The sequence below is a fragment of the Musca autumnalis genome, unplaced genomic scaffold, assembly GCF_047663935.1.
Source record: "Musca autumnalis isolate F117 unplaced genomic scaffold, ASM4766393v1 scaffold_4, whole genome shotgun sequence".
Lineage (NCBI taxonomy): Eukaryota > Metazoa > Arthropoda > Insecta > Diptera > Muscidae > Musca > Musca autumnalis.
Window position 1 is genome coordinate 46,166,544 of NW_027411977.1, and position 21,276 is coordinate 46,187,819.

The window sequence follows — 21,276 nt, forward strand, 5'->3', positions numbered from 1 at the left end:
CAAAATCCGATTCGACTTTCGGAATTTTTTGTAGGAATCGTTTTTTAGCCAAAACAATAATAGTCCGGTCAAAATAGACATGCGTATAAGGGGGAAATAGCAAAAATTCCCACAAAGCTGAATTTTGGTGGAGATCTAGGGTTAGCCATTAGAAGCAACGTCCTAAAAGTCCCCATCGATCCCATGTGTGCAAAACAAGTTATTCGGGGTCAAAGGTCATTTTTGGAGGCATTATTCAGTTTTTTTAGTTTTTCTCAAAAACGGTAAGACTTAGCAAAAGCCGGCTAAAGTAAAAGTTGTAGATTCAATAATTGTCTACAAGAGTGGTCTTTATGATTCTTAAAAAAGACTTACCATTTTCGAGATATCTCGATCTAAAGGTCAAATAAAAAATTAGCCGCGTAAGTACATTATGAGGCGAACCGTTTAAAGTAACGACACTATGTGTTAGATACTTCCGTAAGCTTTCAAACGATATCCATTTTGCAGTAATCGGTTCAGTAGAACCGGGTCTAACCCGGTTTTTAAATTTGGCCTTTTGGGTCGAATAACCGGCGAACCGGATCCGCAACCGTTGAAAATTATACATTTCCGTAATCAGCGCAACAAACCCTACCTTCGGACAAAACTTGAAAAAAATCGAAGAGTTTTCGTTGGGGTCGTTCCCGTTGGGCTTTCGTTTATACATGTGGGTTAAATGGGCTATTTTTGCATAAAATGACTCTAACATTGAATAACTCTACTAAACACGCTCCGATTTTGTTGGAATTTTTTTAGAAGACAGCTATAATTTCGCTCTTCAAGAAAATATATATTTGTTGGGGGACAGAAAACGATTACTTCGCTTATTTTAGCTGGTTCTGAATATGTGCATATTTCCCTTATAAGTGCATAAAAATCATGTGTTTTTTAGAACAGCTATATCTCAAGAATGGTTCCTCCTAGGAAAAAAATTATAAAAGTCAAACTTGTAGATAATTTTTCTGTCTACAATATTTACTTTAGTCACTTTTTGATTAGATTAACCGTTTTCAAAAAATAAATCCGAAAACCTAAAAAACCCTTAAAATTTGACCTATGACCCCGAATAATTTTTTTTTGGCACACATGGGATCGATGGGGACTTTTAGGACGTTGCTTCTAATGGCAAACCCTAGCTCTCCACCAAAATTCAGCTCTGTGGGAATTTTTGCTATTTCAATGTCTATTTTGACCGGACTATAACAGGTAAACAATTTTTATCGATTGGATATTAAATGCCGATTTTAGAGAATTTTGGCCCCATAAAAAATACTACGGATACAAAGATCCCTCTGGTGGCACGGGTTAACGTTAACCGTTTGCCATAAAATGTTATATATAAGTTTTTTTACACCAAATGGAAAAAATAGGGGGTAAGCGTTTCAAAAAAAAAAAAAAAAAAAATTTTGTTTCTTGGGCCGCCCTGATACATACATATGCATGCTTATACCCATTCCACATTGTGGTGTAGGGTATAAACTTAATGTCTAATGTCACGTTTAATAACTCAAAATTATCTGAAATTGTAATAAAAAATGCTTATGGGGTGTCCCACCTACAGTTTTGTTGCTAAACAGTTCGTAACATGGACTCAGGTTGGTATTGAATGAAATAAACAATGGGAGAATTCTTTGTTCGATAAGTTGAGTGACAAGTAGTAACAAAACTATCAATAATAAATTATTTTATAACACATTTATTATGAGTGCTTAATGCATTTTATCTGTTATGTCCATTATCTTTTTTTAGTTTTGATTAAAATCACATTTTGTTAGAAATATCATTAAATATATTTATTTAGTTCCCTCGCGTCCAGCCACGGGACAAGAGATATCTAATCTTCAAAGGTATTGATGAGACTGAATCCTCGTCTCATCAACACCTTTTAAATTTTGTCAAATTATAAACGGAATTGGACAAAATTTCCCCTAACGCAATGAGTTAGGAGAAAAGATTTAGTATGTATATAGTAAATACTTTCTCTATATCTAAAAATTTCAGGTGAAAAGTTTTGTACCCTCAACGAAGACTAAATACTAAATTTCAGCTATTTCGGTGGAGTATTGAGATTACAACCTTCAAAATATCGAAAAATGGGATGCACCGTTCTATGGGGCCATGTGAAGGCGTGGACCTATACCGACAAAATTCTCAATGAAAGTTGTTTACCCCCAATGAAGAGTAAACACCAAATTTCAGCCATTTCGGAGGAGTATTGAGGCCTTACTTACTTACTTAGCTGGCCCATTACAGAACATTTGTTCCCTAGGCCGAACTAAGAAAAGATCTCCATTTCTCTATATTTTTGCTTCGCACTCTGGAATACCGCGCCTTTTCGTCTCATCATCCACTTGTTTGCGCCATCTATTCCTTAGCCTGCCAATTCTGCGTGCACCGTCAAGCGGTCCGTATTTATACGCCTTTTAGCGGGTTCATCATCGCTCATTCTTATGATATGGCCTAGCCAACGCAATCGCTGCATCTCGATACGTTTAACAATATTGATGTCGTGGTATAGCAGATACAGCTCGTGGTTCATGCGACGTCGATATTCACCGTCAACGCAGATTGGTCCGTAGATCTTTCGAAGAATTTTTCTCTCAAACACATCAAGCACTGCCATGACTGCTTGCGCAAGTACCCAGGCTTCGGAGCCATACATCAGCACGGGTAGTATCAGTGTTTTTAAACTGCTTTCCAGGATTTGGCGCAGGGTAAATATCTGGTCAATGGTGGACTTGCCAGGTCTAAAGCCGCATTGGTATTGTCAAATTATCGCGTTGACCATAGGCTTTAGTCGTTCGCCCAATATCCCTGACACGATCTTGTAGGCAATAGGGAGTAGACTTATGCCCCTATAGTTAGAGCATACATACGGGGCACAGGATACTCAGGTTCCAATCGTCGGGTACTCGTTCTTCCTGCCAGATGGTGCTAACTAGCTGATGAATACACCTTATCAGCGTGTCGCCTCCGGTTTTGAACAGCTCGGCTGGCAAGCCATCGGCTCCAGCTGCCTTATTATTCTTCAGCCGATTTATTGCTATCTTTACCCCATCTTGGCTGGGCGGTATACATTCAATACCATCTTCTGGGATTGGGACTGTGGTATCTTCGTCGTCTTCGCTGGTATTGGATACTAACAGTTTTGAAAAATGTTCTTTCCATATCCTGAGTACACTATCTGCGTCAGTTACCAAATTACCTTGCTGGTCTCTACAGGAGAATGTGCCTGTACCAAAGCCATCAGTTTGATGCTTGACTCTTTGGTAGAATTTTCGGGCTTCATTCTGGCTTCTGTACATCTCGATTTTTTCACACTCCCGCTTTTCCATCCCTCTCTTTTTCCTGCGGAAAGGCGTTTCTTCTCCCTCCTTTTCACCCTGTATCTCTCTCGTGCGCTACGCTCTTGCTACGGATTGTATAGTAGCCCTATATGCCGCATTTTTCTCTTCGGTGACAGCACGACACTCCTGGTCATAGCATGGATCCTTGGTGGAGGTCTCTAGTATCCATGTATGGATTTTGCGGCTGTTTGTATGGAGTGGGCAATGCTTTGCCATTTGCGCTGATATGTTATCGGGCTAGTTGAGTGGAATATGCTGTGGCTATCTGTTGTGATTGCAGCTTACCGATGTCTAACTTTCGTGTTGTGTCTGTTCGTACTTTGTTTGCTACGTTTAAGCGGGTGCGTACCTTTGCTGCAACAAGGTCGTGGTCCGAATCAATGTTTGCGCCTCGGAACGATCGTACATCCAACACGCTCCATGAATGTCTTCCATCTATCACAACATTATCGATTTGATTTCTTGTTTTCTGATCTGGAGACAGCCAGGTGCCCTTATGAATATCGAGATGATTAAATCTGGTACTGCTTACCACCATGTTTTTTTGCAGCTGCAAAGTCTATCAGCCTCATACCATTGTCAGATGTTTCACTGTGGAGACTGAATTTCCCGACTGTTGTGCCAAAGATATTCTCCTTTCCAGTTTTGGCATTAAAATCGCCTAGAATGATTTTAATGTCATGGGCAGGGCAACGGTCATATTTTTCTTTTAAGCGCTCGTAAAATATATCTTTGGTCTGTTCATCATGAGCGCCAATAAAGCTGATGTTGAAGAATTTAACTTTTATTCGAATTGCAGCAAGTCTTTCATTCACTGGGGTGAAGCTGGATGTTTTAGTCTCCGACTAAGTACAAATCCGCAACAAAACTGATGCTTTAGGTCATGGCAGCTATAATACAGTGCGTCACCTTTAGGTGTTGTTGTGACGCCTTTTCCAATCCATCGTATTTCCTGTATGGCAGTAATATCGGCCTTGTACTTTTCAAGTACGTCTCCCAATGCGAAGACTGCACCTTCTCTATAAAGAGTGCGAACATTCCAGGTGCAGATTCGCAGATCATGGTCCTTAAAACGTTTCCGGGGCTCGTCAACTTTAGAGGGGTTTGTTTTTCTTTTCTTTTGTTTTTTCATAGTAGGGTGTTTTTTCTAGGGGAGAGTTACTAAACCGATGCCCAAACCCAAGTTTTTAACGTTCTTATGGGTGAACGCGCGGCACATGTTGATCACTAACTTTAACGGGTGTTAAAGACAGTTCTCCAGGTCCGGTCAGGACCGTTGCTTGGTATCTTCCATCCCCTACGTCAGTAGTATTGAGGCCATATCCTTCAAAATACCCAAAATCGGGAGGTATTGTTCGATGGAGGCTATATGAAGCTATTGACCTATACCGACAAAATTCCGGGTAAGAGTTTTATACCCCCAACGAAGACTAGGTACCAGCGATTTCGGTGTGATAATGAAGCAAAAACCTTCAAAATACCGAAATTCGGGTGGTACCGTTCTATGGGGCAATGCAATACCAAACACCCTAAGAGTAATAGAAACGTCTATACCAAATTACAAAGCTCTATCTAAAAAATTGCGAGCTGTATCTTGATTTCAACAGACGGACGGACAGACGGATATGGTTATATGGACTCAAATATACCCTGAATCTTTTTCATAATTAGGTTTTCGATTTCCTTTATTTTGTGATGTGGTGATTCTGCTCATCAGCAAAACATTTTAGTATATTTTCAGATTTTTTTACCAACGGCTCCAGGGATATCTCACCTTGAAAAAGTCGAATTCTGTACAAACTATATGCAAAGAAATACTTATAAGTACTTTAATATTGGTCCAATTTGAAAAAAAATCTTCTTTGTATATTTCGTTGTTTTATCAGATATTTAATAAAAAAATCATAATTAATACCATTTTTTTCTTTTCGTCTTCGCTTGCTACGTTGGTTAACAACAACAAAGCACGAAACACACGTATTTTACGCATACCAGCATTCCGCAGCTGCGAGAGCCCTGTTGTTACTCTCTTTGACAAACATCCTCTCCACACATAAAAAATATGTTCTAACATAAAATGTATGTTAGTACCCAAACGTTTAAAATTGAGATACACTGCCGCTCACTTGAATAGACCCCCCCTGCAAAGTTTTTATGTTTTTAAGTTTTATTGTATTCTACTTCATGTGTTTGGAGTAAACTTAGTCATTCATTTGCATTTAAATCCAATTTGTATAAGAATTATACAAGGAAAACAAAATAAAATCAAAAATTGAAGTACAAAATTTGGCTTATTTGAATAGAACCCCCCTTTTAAATTTGGGAATACAGAAAGATTGTAATAGAATATCGATGCATATTCACTCTATATTGAAAACGAAGTACTTTAAATATTCAGTAAAAGTATATCCCTCCTGATTAAGGATACATCCGTATATCCTACTTTGGCAACGATTCTTTAAATAATCAGGTGCAATGCCTAACAAAACTTGATTTTTTTCTTTCAACAAGTTTATTTTTAAACCCTCCACCATAGTATGGAGGGTATATTAAGTTTGTCATTCCGTTTGTAACACATTGAACCAATCATTTGCGACCCTATAAAGTATATATATATTCTTGATCAGGATAAAATTCTAAGACGATCTAGCCATGTCCGTCTGTTGTAATCACTCTAGCGTCCGCAATAATTAAGATAGAGTGCTGAAATTTTGCACCCCAGGGTCTTTTTTCCATAGGCAGGTCAAGTTCGAAGATGGGCTATATCGGTCCACTCTTTGGTATAGCCCCCATATAACGGTACCTCCGGATTTGAGGTATTTTGACGTTTTTCGCCACATTTGCAGACCGAATTAGCTATAATTTGGCACTTAGGGTTCCTAGTGATCAACAAACTCATATCTCAAAGGATATGGGCATAGGTCCATCTTTTGGTATAGTCCCCATATAACGGTACCTCCCGATTTTCGGTATTTTGAGAATTTTAGCTACAAATTTTAACCGAACTAGCTGTAATTTGCCATTTGAGGTTCTCAGTGGCCATGAAACATCTCCATCAAACATCGTCAACAAAGATCCATCTTTTGGTATAGTCCCCATATAACGGTACCTCCCGATTTTCGGTATTTTGAGAATTTTAGCTACAAATTTTAACCGAACTAGCTGTAATTTGCCATCTGAGGTTCTCAGTGGTCATAAAACATCCCCACCAAACATCGTCAATATAGGTCCATGTATTGGTATACTTACTTACTTACTTAGCTGGCCCATTACAGAACATTTGTTCTATAGGCCGAACTAAGAAGAGATCTCCATTCCTCTCTATTTGTTGCTTTGCACTCTGGAATACCGCGGCCATGTATTGGTATAGTCCCCATATAACGGTACCTCCCAATTTTCGGTATTTTTAGAATTTTGGCTACCGTTTTTAACCGAAATAGCTGTAATTTGACATTTGAAGTTCTCAGTGGTCATAAAACATCTCCAACGAAACATCGTCAACATAGGTCCATGTTTTCGTATATCCCCCCATATAACTGTACCTTCCGATTTTCGGGAATTTTCAGTGGTCACGAAATTTCTTCACTAAAATTCGTCAACATGGGTCCATTTTTGAGGGTCTACATTGTTTTGATGAAACTACCCTCAATTTGACTCTTGAAGTTCCCTGCAGCTATAAAACTTTTCCGCCAAAAAATTTAAAGATAGGTTGACTCGTTGATGTAGCCCCGTATGTGGTACCTTTCACCTAGCTGAACACATTTTTAAGATTAGATAACACTGTGCAACAAAATGGAGGTGGAAGTCTGGGGCACGGAAAATTCCTCTTGGGGAAGAAAGGCCTTGGTGAGTATATTATGAACCCCGAAGGACTGATCCGCCGTGAGTCGAACTTCCGCGTTATGGCGTGATGAAATTTTTGTCAGAGACCCTGTGGGCCATCAGGAAATAGCGTTATATCTTGGTTCACTGTTGCTTAAGTGCTCTACAAAAACAACAAACAAAGATATAATGCTAATTCATGATGGCTTACAGGGCTCTTGTAAAAACTTAATCACGCCATAACGCTGAAGTTCGACTCACGGCGCATCTGTCCTTCGGGGTTTTTAATATACACACACCAAGAGCTTTCATCTCCAAAAGGAATTATCTCTGCCCCAACATTTGTGTTCACATTGTAATTTAAGCAATAGTGAGAGGCAGTAGGAGTCTATCCATTGTCGAAAAGTTGTTCCACCTAAAATTGTAAAATGACCCTAATTATTCCATTTAATTAAGACTATTTTATGGTGGAGGATATAAAAAGTTCGGCCCGGCCGAACTTACCGACTTTTTACTTGTTTAATCGTATATTTTACGCATAAGTAATTTCCACACATTTTAGAGAATATTTACGGCCCCTCCAGGATATCCGCATTTCTTTCCAAAAATTTAAGTTTTGATGACTCGAAGTGTACAAAAGTTTATAAAATCGTGATGAAATTGCAACTCGGGATATCCGAAAATGCTTCTCACTACTGGAAATGCCTGTTTTAGAACTCCTTTGTAAACAGTCGTGGCATTTAGGGTAAAAGACATTGACGCCCAAGTAATTCATAATTAGTAATGCGTTCCAGCACCATAAAAACACATCCATCGCTACAGAAACAATTTAAAGATTGTCCTCCATTCAATAGACTCGAAAATATAATAGTTATATAGTTATGCAATTGTTTACATAATGAGGAGAGTCCTTAATAATTATGAAGGACTTGGGCGTCAATTTCTTTCACCCTAAATGCGCACGACAATTTACAAAGGAGTTCTAAAAAGGGCATTTTCAGTAGAGAGGAGCATTTTCTTTTGTACACTTAAACTAAATTTTTGGAAAGAAATGCGGATATCCTGGTGGGGCCGTCATATTCTACAGTGGTAAATATTCTCTAAAATGTATGGGAATGACTTATGCGTAAAATATACGACTAAAGGAGACGCTTCCAAAAATAAACTTGTTGAAAGAAAAAGCAAGCTTTGTTAAACATTACACCTGATTATTTAAAGTAGGATTAGGATTAATCAGGAGGGATATACTTTTACTGAATATTACTAAAATACTTCGTTTTCAATATAGAGTGAATATGCATCGATATTCTAATACAATCTTTCCGAATTCCCATGTTTTAAAGGGGGGTTCTATTCAAATGAGCCAATTTTTTTACATCAATTTTTGACTTAATTTTGTTGTCCTTATATAATTCTTATACAAATTGGATTTGAATGCAAATGAATGACTAAGTTTACTCCAAACACATGAAGCAGAATATAATAAAACTTAAAAACTTCTAATCTTGTATAATTCGAAAAAAATGGAGGTTTGAAACAAATTTTGCAGGGGGGTTCTATTGAAAAAAATGGAGGTTTGAAACAAATTTTGCAGGGGTGTTCTATTGAAGTGAGCGACAGTGTATGTTATAAAATTTTGCAAACATATATTTGTTTGGACACAAACAAATTATGTTTGGATCCAAACATATATTTGTTTGCAATCAGTCCCAAACAAATATTTGTTTGGATCCAAACATATTTCTAACATATATTTTTCTGCGTGTACTAAAAAGTTCTATAAAAACACATTTTTTGGTAATGGGTTTTTTCCTAGATAATATGCATTTTATTGTTGTATTTATGATTTTCCCATATTAGTGAAATAATGCAATTTAAATTCGAATCTTAATTTTAAGTTTTCCGTTACACTCACTGTACCTCCTTTAGTTGCCAAACATCTCTAATGGTCGCCAAATATTCAAGATATTGACACGGTTTACCCACTTGTATGAGGAATTGATGAGACAAATGCACTATATTAGTGTCACCATTGTCCATAGTGACATTTATTTGAGTTGGTATTTTCATATTGTCGGGTATTTTTTCACACTCAAAAGTTGCTTGGTTATAAAATTCACCATACCCACAGCATAATTTTACACACATCTTTGTTTTACCGCAAACACAACCGCGTAAATGCATTTTTGTAGGCTGTTCATTGTTGGCGAACATCAAAAGATAATTATATTCAGCGACTTGATCACTTGGTATCTGAACATGTTGATATAAATATGAACCATCAGTTAAACGTTGCTTATCTCGGAGTGCAACTGTGTCCTTAAAGGGACATATTTCGCCATGTTTTAGGGGTACATTTTGACACTGTTTAATGTGTAGAATAATTGCATTTACGATTAATACTCGAGAAAAGAACGACATTTTTACTGAATGTGTTATAGGATACTACATCGCTAGCTACATCGATTTATTGTTCTTAATGTTATCGAGCGGTTTACTCACTCAACTGTTGATATTTATAACATGCTGCCTTAAGTATATTGCAAAAGTATAAACATTCTTTTAATGAAGAGGGAAGTGAGGGAGGGAGGCAATTAATGTCCGATAATGATGTATGCGACGTTTTTCATTGTTTCCAGGAATTACAGTCGGGTTTCTCTATAGCAAACCGGTTTGGGATCGAACAATTGTTACGCTTTAGAGAAAATTAAGGAGGACTTCAAAAAAAGGGGTTTGATTTTATCTAATTAAAAAAACATGTGTATAGGAATAATCAAATAATGATTTTTATTTGGCTGAATTTCTTGTCACCTTTATTTATCAGAAAAGAGTGAGGGAATAAAACAAAGACGAAGATTCCAGTCCTTATCATTCTAAACGGCAGGCGGAAATTCAAAAATTTCTTCATATGTGTCTCATTCACCCTAATCTAAAGAATGAACAACACCTTAGTGACAAGTTGTAAGTTAGCCAATGCTTTATTCGGAATGGGCCGACTATGTGATACCCTTCACCACTATCCCCGTGTAAAAGCTTTTCACTGATAAAAATTTCGTTTATAATTATTAAAATTATACAAATTCCAAATTGGGATAACTGTAATTCTGTAACGTTTTTTTTTTTTTTTGGTTATCGACAAAAATCGTTAAAATTAAAATGCGTATAATTTCGGTAAGTTAGCCACCAATAAAAAGTAGTCGCAACAGTGATGTCAACTTATATTTCAACTTTTCATTCATAATTTTGCGTTTCAATTTGACCGATTTTTGTCGATAACCAAAAAATGCCGTAGAGAATCCCACTACCCAAGTGGAATTCTGTAACTCATTTATCGAGTTATCGACAAATATCGATAAAATTAAAATGCTTATAATTTCGGTAATTAACGAAAATTTTCGAGTTATCTTAATCGAGTTATACCAAGGATTAAAATCTTTTATGTTCAAGATCTCTTAATTTAGTAATTGGGACAACAAAAAACTTACTTACTTACTTAGCTGGCCCATTACAGAACATTTGTTCCATATGCCGAACTAAGAAAAGATCTCCATTTCTCTATATTTGTTGCTTCACACTCTGGAATACCGCGCCTTTTAATCTCATCATCCACTTGTTTGCGCAATCTTTTCCTTGGTCTGCCAATTCTGCGTGCACCGCCAAGCGGTCCGTATTTATACGCCTTTTAAGCGGGTTCATCATCGCTCGTTCTTATGATATGGCCTAGCCAACGCAATCGCTGCATCTCGATACGTTTAACACTATTGATGTCGTTGTATAGCAGATACAACTCGTGGTTCAAGCGACGTCGATATTCACCGTCAACGCAGATTGGACCGTAGATCTTTCGAAGAATTTGTCTCTCAAACACACCAAGCACTGCCATGTCTGCTTGCGCAAGTACCCAGGCTTCGGAGCCATACATCAGCACGGGTAGTATCAGTGTTTTGTAGAGCGTTATTTTTGTTTGACGAGATGTGGCTTTGTTTTTAAACTGCTTACTTGGCGTCTGTTGGCCAATACAATTCTTCTTTTTATTTCAAAACTGATGTCGTTTGTTGTGTTTACGGAGGTGCCGAGGTAGACTACCTTTTTTACTACCTCAATATTATAGGAACCAACTTCCACAGTCGGTCCGAACTCAATGGACGCATTGCGCGTCGACACCATCAACTTGGTCTTCTCACCGTTTACCGCCAGACCCACTTTAGCAGATTCTCCTTCGACCTTCATAAAGGTATCAGTTACTTCTTTTACTGATCGACCCATGATGTCTATATCATCAGCATAAGCAAGTAACATGTGGCTATTGGTGTAGATTGTGCCACTTCTTTTGACGTTTGCCTCTCGTATAACCTTTTCCAGCAGGATGTTACAGAGATCATACGAAAGGCTGTCTCCTTGTCTGAAACCTCTTTTGGTACCAAACTCTTCGGAGAGGTTCTTTCCTATTTTAACTGAGGACCTCATGTCAGTTAAAGTCATTTTACAAAGCCGGATGAACTTTTCGGGGATACCAAATTCAGACATGGCTTGGAATACCTTTGAACGCAGCGGGCTGCGGAAGGCTGCTTTATAATCGACAAAAGGTGGTAGGTGTCGATCTGCATCTCCTGGGTTTTCTCCAGGATTTGCCGCAGGGTAAACATCTGGTCAATGGTGGACTTGCCAGGTCTAAAGCCGCATTGGTATGGTCCAATTATCTCGTTGACCATAGGCTTTTGTCGTTCGCACAATATCCCTGACACGATCTTGTAGGCAATAGGGAGTAGACTTATGCCCCTATATTTAGAGCATACAGTCTTATCTGCCTTCTTGTGGACGGGACATAGGATGTTCATTTCCAATCGTAGGGTACTCGTTCTTCCTGCCAGATGGTGCTAACTAGCTGATGAATACACCATATCAGCGTGTCTCCTCCGGTTTTGAACAGCTCGGCTGGTAAGCCATCGGCTCCTGCTGCTTTATTATTCTTCAGCCGGTTGATTGCTGTTTTTACCTCATCTTGGCCGGGCGGTATACATTCTATACCATCTTCTGGGATTGGATCTGTGGTATCATCGTCTTCGCTACTATTGGATACCAGCAGATTGGAGAAATGTTCCTTCCATATCCTGAGCACATTATCTGTATCTGTTACCAGATTACCTTGCTGGTCTCTACAGGAGGATGTGCCTGTACCAAAGCCATCTGTTTGATGTTTCACTCTTTGGTAGAATATTTTCGGACTTCATTCTGGCTCCTGTACATCTCGATTTTTTCACACTCCCGCTTTTCCATTTCTCTCTTTTTCTTGCGGAAAAGACGTTTCTCTTCTCTCCTTTTCTCCCGATATCTCTCTCGCGCTCTACGCGTTGCTATTGATTGCAAAGTAGCTCTATATGTCGCATTTTTCTCTTCGGTAGCAGCGCGACACTCCTGGTCATACCATGAATTCCTTTGTGGAGGTCTCTGGAATCCAAGTATGGATTTTGCGGCTGTTTGCATGGAGTGGGCAATATGTTGCCATTGTGTTATGTTATCGGGACAAGGAGTGCTCGCGTTAAGCAATTGGGCTATCTGTTGTGGCTATCTGTTGTGATTGCAGCTTACCGATGTCTAACTTTCGTGTTGGGTCTGTTCGTACTTTGTTTGCTACGTTTAAGCGGGTGCGTACCTTTGCTGCAACAAGTTAGTGGTCCGAATCAATGTTTGACCTTGGAACGATCGTACATCCAACACGCTTGATGAATGTCCTCCATCTATCACAACATGATCAATTTGATTTCTTGTTTTCTGATCTGGAGACAGCCAGGTGCCCTTATGAATATCGAGATGATTAGATCTGGTACTGCTAACTACCATGTTTTTTGCAGATGCAAAGTCTATCAGCCTCATACCATTGTCAGAAGTTTCACTGTGGAGACTGAATTTCTCGACTGTTTTGCCAAAGATATTTTCCTTTCCAATTTTGGCACTAAAATCGCCTAGAATGATTTTAATGTCATGGACAGGGCAACGGTCATATGTTCCTTCTAAGCGCTCGTAAAATATATCTTTGGTCTGTTCGTCCTTTTCTTCAGTGGGAGCATGAGTGCAAATAAAGTTGATGTTGAAGAATTTAGCTTTTATTCGAATTGCAGCAAGTCTTTCATACATACAATACAGTGCGTCACCTTTAGGTGTTGTTGTGACGCCTTTCTCAATCCATCGTATTTCTTGTATGGCAGTAATATCGACCTTGTACTTTTCAAGTACGTCTGCCAATGGGAAGACTGCACCTTCTCTATAAAGAGTGCGAACATTCCAGGTGCAGATTCGCAGATCATGGTCCTTAAAACGTTTGCGGGGGTCGTCAACTTTAGAGGGGTTTGTTTTTCTTTTCTTTCGTTTTTTCATAGTAGGCTGTTTTTTCTAGGGGAGTGTTACTAAATCCTGGGCTTTGCCATGTTAAAACCGGTCAGAACCGTTCCTTGGTATCTTCTATCCCCTACGTCACTCACAACAAAAAACTACTAAATTTAAAAATATAGACCTGTAATTATAAAGTATTCAAAAATTGAACGCGATCGAGGTATTCTACTTCCAAATCACCAATTAATGATGGAGGTCACAATTACTATTGTATTGTATCCCAATACGTCAAATGCTCTCTGAGATTTCGTGTTTGGCTAAAACCCGCTGTGGGGAGGTCCCCCGCCCCCTCCATTTTTCGCTATAAAAACTATCTTAATAACTATCTTACGATCTTTTCTAAGACCTAAAGAATCTACAGTCTAAATTTTATCAAATTCGGTCCAGCCATTTCGGAGGACTTATATTTCGAACATCATGGCAGACCTGAATAATTTTTTATATATATATGTAGATATATGTACCTGAACCGATCAGAACCAAATTTTCTGGACGTGATTCTTAATTGATAAGGATATACCATATCAAATTATAAAGTCATCGGATGCAAATTGTGACCTTAGTGCGGCTTAAATATAAAACCGTATAAAATCGGTTGAAACATATAAACGAAAGCTATATCTATATCTGAAGCGATTCTATCCAAATTTTGCAGATATATTTTTATGCTCACTATAAACATCATGACGAAATTTGAGAGGTCCAGCAGCTTCCAGTGACTTGTTGCCTCAAAAACCTGTCATTGGGCCCATAGTGCAGTGCTGTCAACATTTATTGATACTTGTCATTCATAATTTTGTGTTTTAATGTTACCGATTTTTGTCGTTAACTCAAAAATTAAGTTAAAGAAGTCCACTACTGAGCGTCTTTTTCTATATTTCTACCACTTTTGGCAATGCAATTGGGATCAATTCAATGCCCAGAATGTCTTCCATAAAACGGTACCACCCGATTTTCGGTATATTGAATACCAAAACAAACATTATAATACCAAAACAAAAAAAAACATTGTTCCACAACATCCCATACGGGACAAGGGAGACTTCTCTCATATCAATGAGTGCACCCCTATTCATATTTAGCTAAATGATATGGGACCTACTGTTTATCGCCGAGTCCGAACGGCGTGTCCTAAGACACCACTTCTGGAGAAGTTTTTCAAGGCTGGAATACTCAAGAAATGTCGCCAACATTGATGAGGGGTATTTGGCCACCGTTGAAAAATGTTTGATGTTGCCTGGCCGGGGAATCGAACCCACGACCTTCTGCGTGCAAGGCGGGCGTGCATACCATTGCACCACGGTGGCACCCACATTATGGCTAAAATTTGGTACTTAGTCTTCGTTGTGGGTATACAACTTTTCCCCAGAAATTTGTCGGTATAGGTCCACGCCTCCATATAGCCCCCATAGAACGGTACACACCGATTTTCGGTATTTTGAAGGTTGTTGCCACAATAATCCTCAGAAATGGCTGAAATTTGGTGTTTAGTCTTCTTTATGGGTACACAACTTTCCCCCAGAAACGTGTCGGTATAGGTCCACACCTTCATATAGCCCCCATAGAACGGTACCACCCGATTTTCGATATTTTGAAGGTCTTAGCCTCATTATCACACCGAAAGGGCTGAGATTTGGTATTTAGTCTTTGTTGGAGGTAAAATCCGTTCTGACTGAAATTCATCGGTATAGGCCCACGGTTCGATATAGCCCCCACAGAACGGTACCATCAGATTTTCGTAATTCTGAAGGTTGTAACGTCAATATCCCACCGAAAGACTGAAATTTGTTATTTAGTCTTCCATGGGGTTATAAAATATTCCAGAAGAGATTTATTAGAATGAGTCCGCGGGTTTCTATATCCCCCATAGAAGCGTTCCTCTTAATATTCGGTATTTTGAAGGTTTTACCGAAATATCGGAAGTTTGATATTCAATCTTCTCTGAGTCTAAAGACTTTCCGCCAGAAATTTTTTAGGTATAGAAATTTTGTATTTAGAATTTTTCATAAACGAAAGGAAACAAATTGTTCCATTTGACTTCAATATAACTCGTGGTGGAGGGTATACACGGTGTGCCTTAACAAATTTAAATGGAAGGTGCTTACACTTCGGAAGTTTTTGCTGATACTGAAACTACAATGCTCATATATGAGAAATATCAAGAAACAAAAAAAATCGCCGGAGGGATTTTAAAATAAATCGCGATTTAAGTTCACATTTTTAGGGGTTCTTTAGGTTTTCACGATTTAGCTTGGAAACCGCGAGTTCTATGTAAATGGGTCTAAAGAAAATGTTGTAGCAGAAAATTCTCCACAAGATTGGCCTTTATGATATTTTCGTAGGTTTTACCGTTTTTGAGATATGGAAGTACAAATTGGGACAATGCACTGACTGTATCGTCCCCTTATAAAACAATATTATGCACAGTACCCCTTAACTAACTTTTAATGGAAACCGCTTACACATGGGATGTTTTTGCGGATTCAGAAACAGCAATGTTCATAGATAAGAAAAATAAAGAAATTGAAAAAATCGCCGGAGGGATTTTTAAATAAATCGCGCTGAAAATTCACAATTTTAGGGTTTTTTTAGGTTTTCACGATTTTGCTTGGAAACCGCAAGTCAAACCGAAATAGCGCTAAAGAAAATGTTGTAGCTGTGAAAATTCTCCACAAGATTGGACTTTATGATATTTTCGTAGGTTTTACCGTTTTTGAGATATAGAGGTTCAATTCAAATTTTTAGGTTTTTATCTTAAATCTTCACGATTTTGCTTGAAAACCGCAAGTCATATGAAAATAGAACTAAAGAAAATGTTGAAGCTGAGAAAATTCTCTACAAGATTGGATGATTTATTTTTTCCTAGGTTGTACTATTTTCAAGATATATAAGTTTAATTTGGGAAATTGCAGTAATGACATTGTTTTATAAGGAAGCGATACAGTCAGTGTATTGCTTCAATTTGAACTTCTATATCTCAAAAACGGTAAAACATACGAAAATTTTATTAAGGTCAATCTTGTGAAGAATTTTTACAGCTATAAGATTTTCTTTACATAGAACTCGCGGTTTCCAAGCTAAATCGTGAAAACCTAAAGAACCCCTAAAAATGTGAACTTAAATAGCGATTTATTTTAAAATCCCTCCGGCGATTTTTTTTTTTGTTTCTTGATATTTCTCATCTATGAGCATTGTAGTTTCAGAATAAGCAAAAACTTCCGAGGTGTAAGCACCTTCCATTTAAATTTGTTAAGGCACACCGTGTATAACAAGCTCGTCCTGGGATAACTTAGTGCCGTTCTTACTCGTTTTATGTTATTTTTATTTATTTAAAATTCGTTCGCAAACAAAGCCCAAGGCCAAAAGAGATGTTTACATTATGCACAACATTGAGAAATTCACTACTCCAAAATCGGGACAAGTAATCCTATAAAAATAATATTAAAAAGCATACTATAATTTAGTGAGATAATAAAAATATTTTAAAGGTTACATTATGAATAACATTGAGAAAAATTCACTACTCCAACACTGAAAGAAAAATGCTTCGTTGTGTCAATGAACGGGTTTCATTGATTATATTTCATTGATGCTATGAAACGTTCCATTAATATAATGAAATGTTTCATTCATGCAATGAAACTTTACGTTATTTCAAATTCAATCATTTTTGGTTTCATTGTATATACGAAACGGATTTCATTGATGCAATGAAATTTTAATTTCTATAAATTTAAGAAAAATATGGATGTTTTTAATTCAAACTAAATAGAATTCAAACTAAAAATGTATATATTCGATGTGTTTGGTTGGCTTTAAAATAAATGAAACAGTTTCATTAGATAAAGAGTTTCTTTAAATAGATGAAACATTTTTGAAATTCGACTCAAATTGTAGGGTAAACAGCTTTAGGGCCATACAGCAAATTTCTCATTTTATTTAATTTGCTAGATGGCTTTATTGACCTGTTTATCGATACAGAGTCGGCGAAAAAGGGAACTGATGAAGTTGTTTGGTGACAACTGAAACTATAGTATTTCCTACCCTTCGCCCGCAACTAATCAATTTCATATCCACTTTAAAATATTTTGTTGTTATTCAAACAATTGAATTACAACAAAATGTGGACTCAAGCTGAAATAAACACAAAGATTTTTGAAATTACTTTTTGCATTTTGTATTCTTTGTAAATCTGTTAAGTTATAAAATTTGTCTTCTAATTATTTTGTCTTTATTAGACAAATTAAATTTTTGACAATCATAAAAAGAACACATTTATATATTGGCTACATACATATGCAGAGAATCTCATATATAAATATGTATGCATGGATTTTTGACAAAACTAGCAGAAACGCCAACTGTACAAAAAATCGCTACTGTCGCCGATTGGTGTTGGTATACATAAATATTTATCCACATTAAAAAGAATGCTCTTCTCAGTTCTTTGTTATTGTTTGTATTGTCGTTCATTGAATTCCATTTGTGGTTGTGTGTGAGTATTTAACAAGCAGAAAAAACACGTGTTGGCAAAACAACCACCGCCTTCTTAGCTACATAAAACGATGTTCAAGAACATTGTTTTAGTTTGCGCTAAACCACAGTCAAGTGTGGATGAAAAAAAGTTATTTTACATCTGGTGTTTTCAACTTTAAAAACTGTGATGTGTTTAACATGAAAAGAAAAAGAAAATGTCGTATTGTTGTATACATAGAAAAAGAAAATGTTGTATTGTTGTATACTTTTCTGTCCAACGGCGAAAGTTAAAGGTAAGTTAATGTTAAGAAAGAAAACCAGATAAATTACTAAAAATTGTTTTATGGTTTTCAATTTTGCTTACAAATGACAACGCTCAAAAAAACAGTTAACTTCGCTGAAAGTAAGTGTGAAGTGTTTAATAATAGGTTTGTCCTTGTACTTTCTCAGTAAATATTACTCAGTAATTTCTTTTTAGAGAGTAAAGCATTTTATATTCTTTCAAAGGAAAAAATTAAAAAAGTAAAAAGACAACATTCAGTACAAATTTTCAATTTGATTAATATCGACGATTATGATATTTGAATATTTTAAACTCTTGACAACTGCTAAAGCTACAAAATGTTACTGAACAAAATTCCTTCAGTAAAAATTATAAGTTCTCAGTAATAAAAATTTCAAAATAAGTTTCTTAATTTATTCTCTTTTACTGAACATTTGTGTAAAAAAACAACATTCAGTAATAATTTGTAATAATTATTACAAATTATCGAGTACGCAGACACACTTATTGTGAAATGAAAATTCATATATTGATTAAATTATTTTTTGTAGTTTTTATGTGTTCGTTTATTTACTTTTTTAATTTTCATTTATAGTTGCAATGAAGATAAAAAACAGAAAATCCAATGATCATTGGAATTGCGGAGACTGTCCGTGGCCAATTAAACACTACTCCCTTAAGAAAAAAATGATTTCTCCTAAGATCGTGGACGTACACAGTGGATGACTCAGCGTCAAAAGTTGGAAGTATATTATTGTTTAGAAAACCAGTCAATTAGTTAGCAATTTGTTTATTGTTTCAATTTTACTTACAGATGACAACGCCCAATACTATCACTAATGTGCTTAATACTTGAGGTATTGAATATTACTTGTTGTATAAATGGTCAAAATTAATTGCAATAAAATGAAATAAACATATTTAGCATTGACTTCATTTTTATACCCTTAGCCTTTAGGCTAAAGAGGGTACATACACTTTGATACGATGAAAATGTTCCTCATCGAAATAATGATTTTAGACCCAAAGTACGTTTGGACGAAATGTGTTTCAGACAATTTGGAGCCGGTCTAGCCATGTCCGTCCGCCTGTCTGTCCTGCTGGCTGGAGCGCACGATAACTGTCGAACGGATGAACCGATTCGGTTCAAATTTTGTCTTTCGTAGTATTTTGCCCAAACTTAGTTTAAGTTCGAAGATGAGCTACATCGGTCCACCCCTTTCGGTACCTCCCCCACAAAAGTTCGAAAATGTTCGAAAAGTTTGTGCGCACGATAACTCTTGAAGGGAGTGACCGATTTGGTTCATACTTTGTATAGCGTAAACTTTCTACCAGGGTAATATGAGGTTTAAATATGGACTGATCCATATCCTCCCTTCGGGTACCTCCTACACAAAATTTCGGAAAAGTGCAGTTTAGGACCTGCTCTCGAATCGCTTTGATTTGTGTTGTGGCAACTTGTATTCACTGCCCCCATACGATGGTACAAGTTTCATCAGGGGCAAGTCCACACTTCCTGAGAAACTAGCCTTAAAGGTGGAAACAAACCCCTATGACACCGTGTGTAGTGGTTGGAGCGCAAGATAACTGTCGAACGGATCTACTGAGTCGGTCCAAAATGTGGCCTTCGTAATATTTTGTGCAAACTTAGTTTAAGTTTGAAGATAAGCCATATCGGTCCATACCTTCAGGTACCTCCCCCAGAAAAAGTTCAAAGATGTTCGGAAAATTGTGAGCACGACAACTCTGGATGGGAGTGAGCGATTTGGTCCATACTTTACACATCCTAATACATTTACCAGATATAGATATAGGTTCGAATATGGACTATATTTGTTTTGTTCAATCCTTCGTGTACCTCCCACACAAAATTTTGGATAAATTCACTTTAAGACCTGTTCCCGAATCACTTGGATTTTTGTTGACGCATCTTGCTTTCTCTGTCTCAATTACGACAGTAAACGTTTTTTCTGGGGCAAGTCCATACTTCTTGAGAAAACAGCCCGACAGTTAAAAAAACCCCTATGGTACCATATGTAGTGGCTGTAGAGCTCGAACCGAATACTGCTTTCGTCCACACTTTGGATATCGTAATATTTCTTCGAATATTAGATGAAATTCGATGGTAGTGCTAATGCTTCCGGTACCTCTCCCACAAATGTTTGAACATATTTGCTAAAATGATAAGCGCAATATCTAACAAACGTAGCAAACGATTTGGTCCAAATTTTCGTTCTCAAAATTTTTTGCCCTAGCTTAGGGTAGTATGGCACAAAAGCCCTATCTATCGATATTCCCCTCAAATGTTTGAGCTTTAATCCAATCCATATTTCTGTCGGTTTATACGCCTATACATTTCTTTTTTTTTTTTGGAAAAAAATATTTCAATCCACACAGGCTGAGGGTATATCTCTGTCGGCAAAGCCGACCGATACTATTTTACTTGTTGTTCAATACGTGAGTATGAAATGGCTTCATAACATGAATGAAATCCTACGTTGTATCAATGAAATTAGTCATTGATTTTGTGTCATTACAACAATGAATGTATTTCATTGCATTAATGAAAAAGTTTCATAGCATCAATGAAGCAGTTTCATTGCTTTAACGAAAAAGTTTCATTGCATTACGGAAAAGTTTCATTGCATCAATGAAGGAGTTTCATTGCACTAATGAAAAAGTTTCATTGCATTAACGAAAAAGTTTCATTGCATAACGGAAAAGTTTCATTGCATAAATGAAGGAGTTAATGAACAATTTCGTTAATTTTACTTCAATGAAACTTTTTCATTTATTCAATGAAGCTCTAAGTTGGTTCAAAATCAATGACAAATTTCATTGATACAGCGTAGGATTTCATTCATATTACGCAGCTTTTTCTTTCAGTGAATCTACCCATTGAGGGTCTAAAATACGGAGTTAACTACAGTTCAAAAT

General features: G+C 37.0%; 2 protein-coding genes across 4 annotated transcripts in view; both read right to left on the reverse strand.

The window, feature by feature from the left end:
* LOC141400621 (G-protein coupled receptor Mth2-like) overlaps positions 1 to 9,742 on the reverse strand; it is a 30,109-nt gene extending 20,367 nt beyond the window's left edge. The window contains exon 1 of the mRNA XM_073979914.1: positions 9,111 to 9,742. Within this exon, the coding sequence (XP_073836015.1) occupies positions 9,111 to 9,611 (501 nt within the window). The 5' untranslated portion in view covers positions 9,612 to 9,742. The remainder of the gene's footprint in view (positions 1 to 9,110) is intronic.
* Positions 1 to 21,276, reverse strand: part of LOC141403880 (G-protein coupled receptor Mth2-like) — a 536,210-nt gene that overhangs the window by 128,021 nt on the left and 386,913 nt on the right. The window lies entirely within an intron of this gene.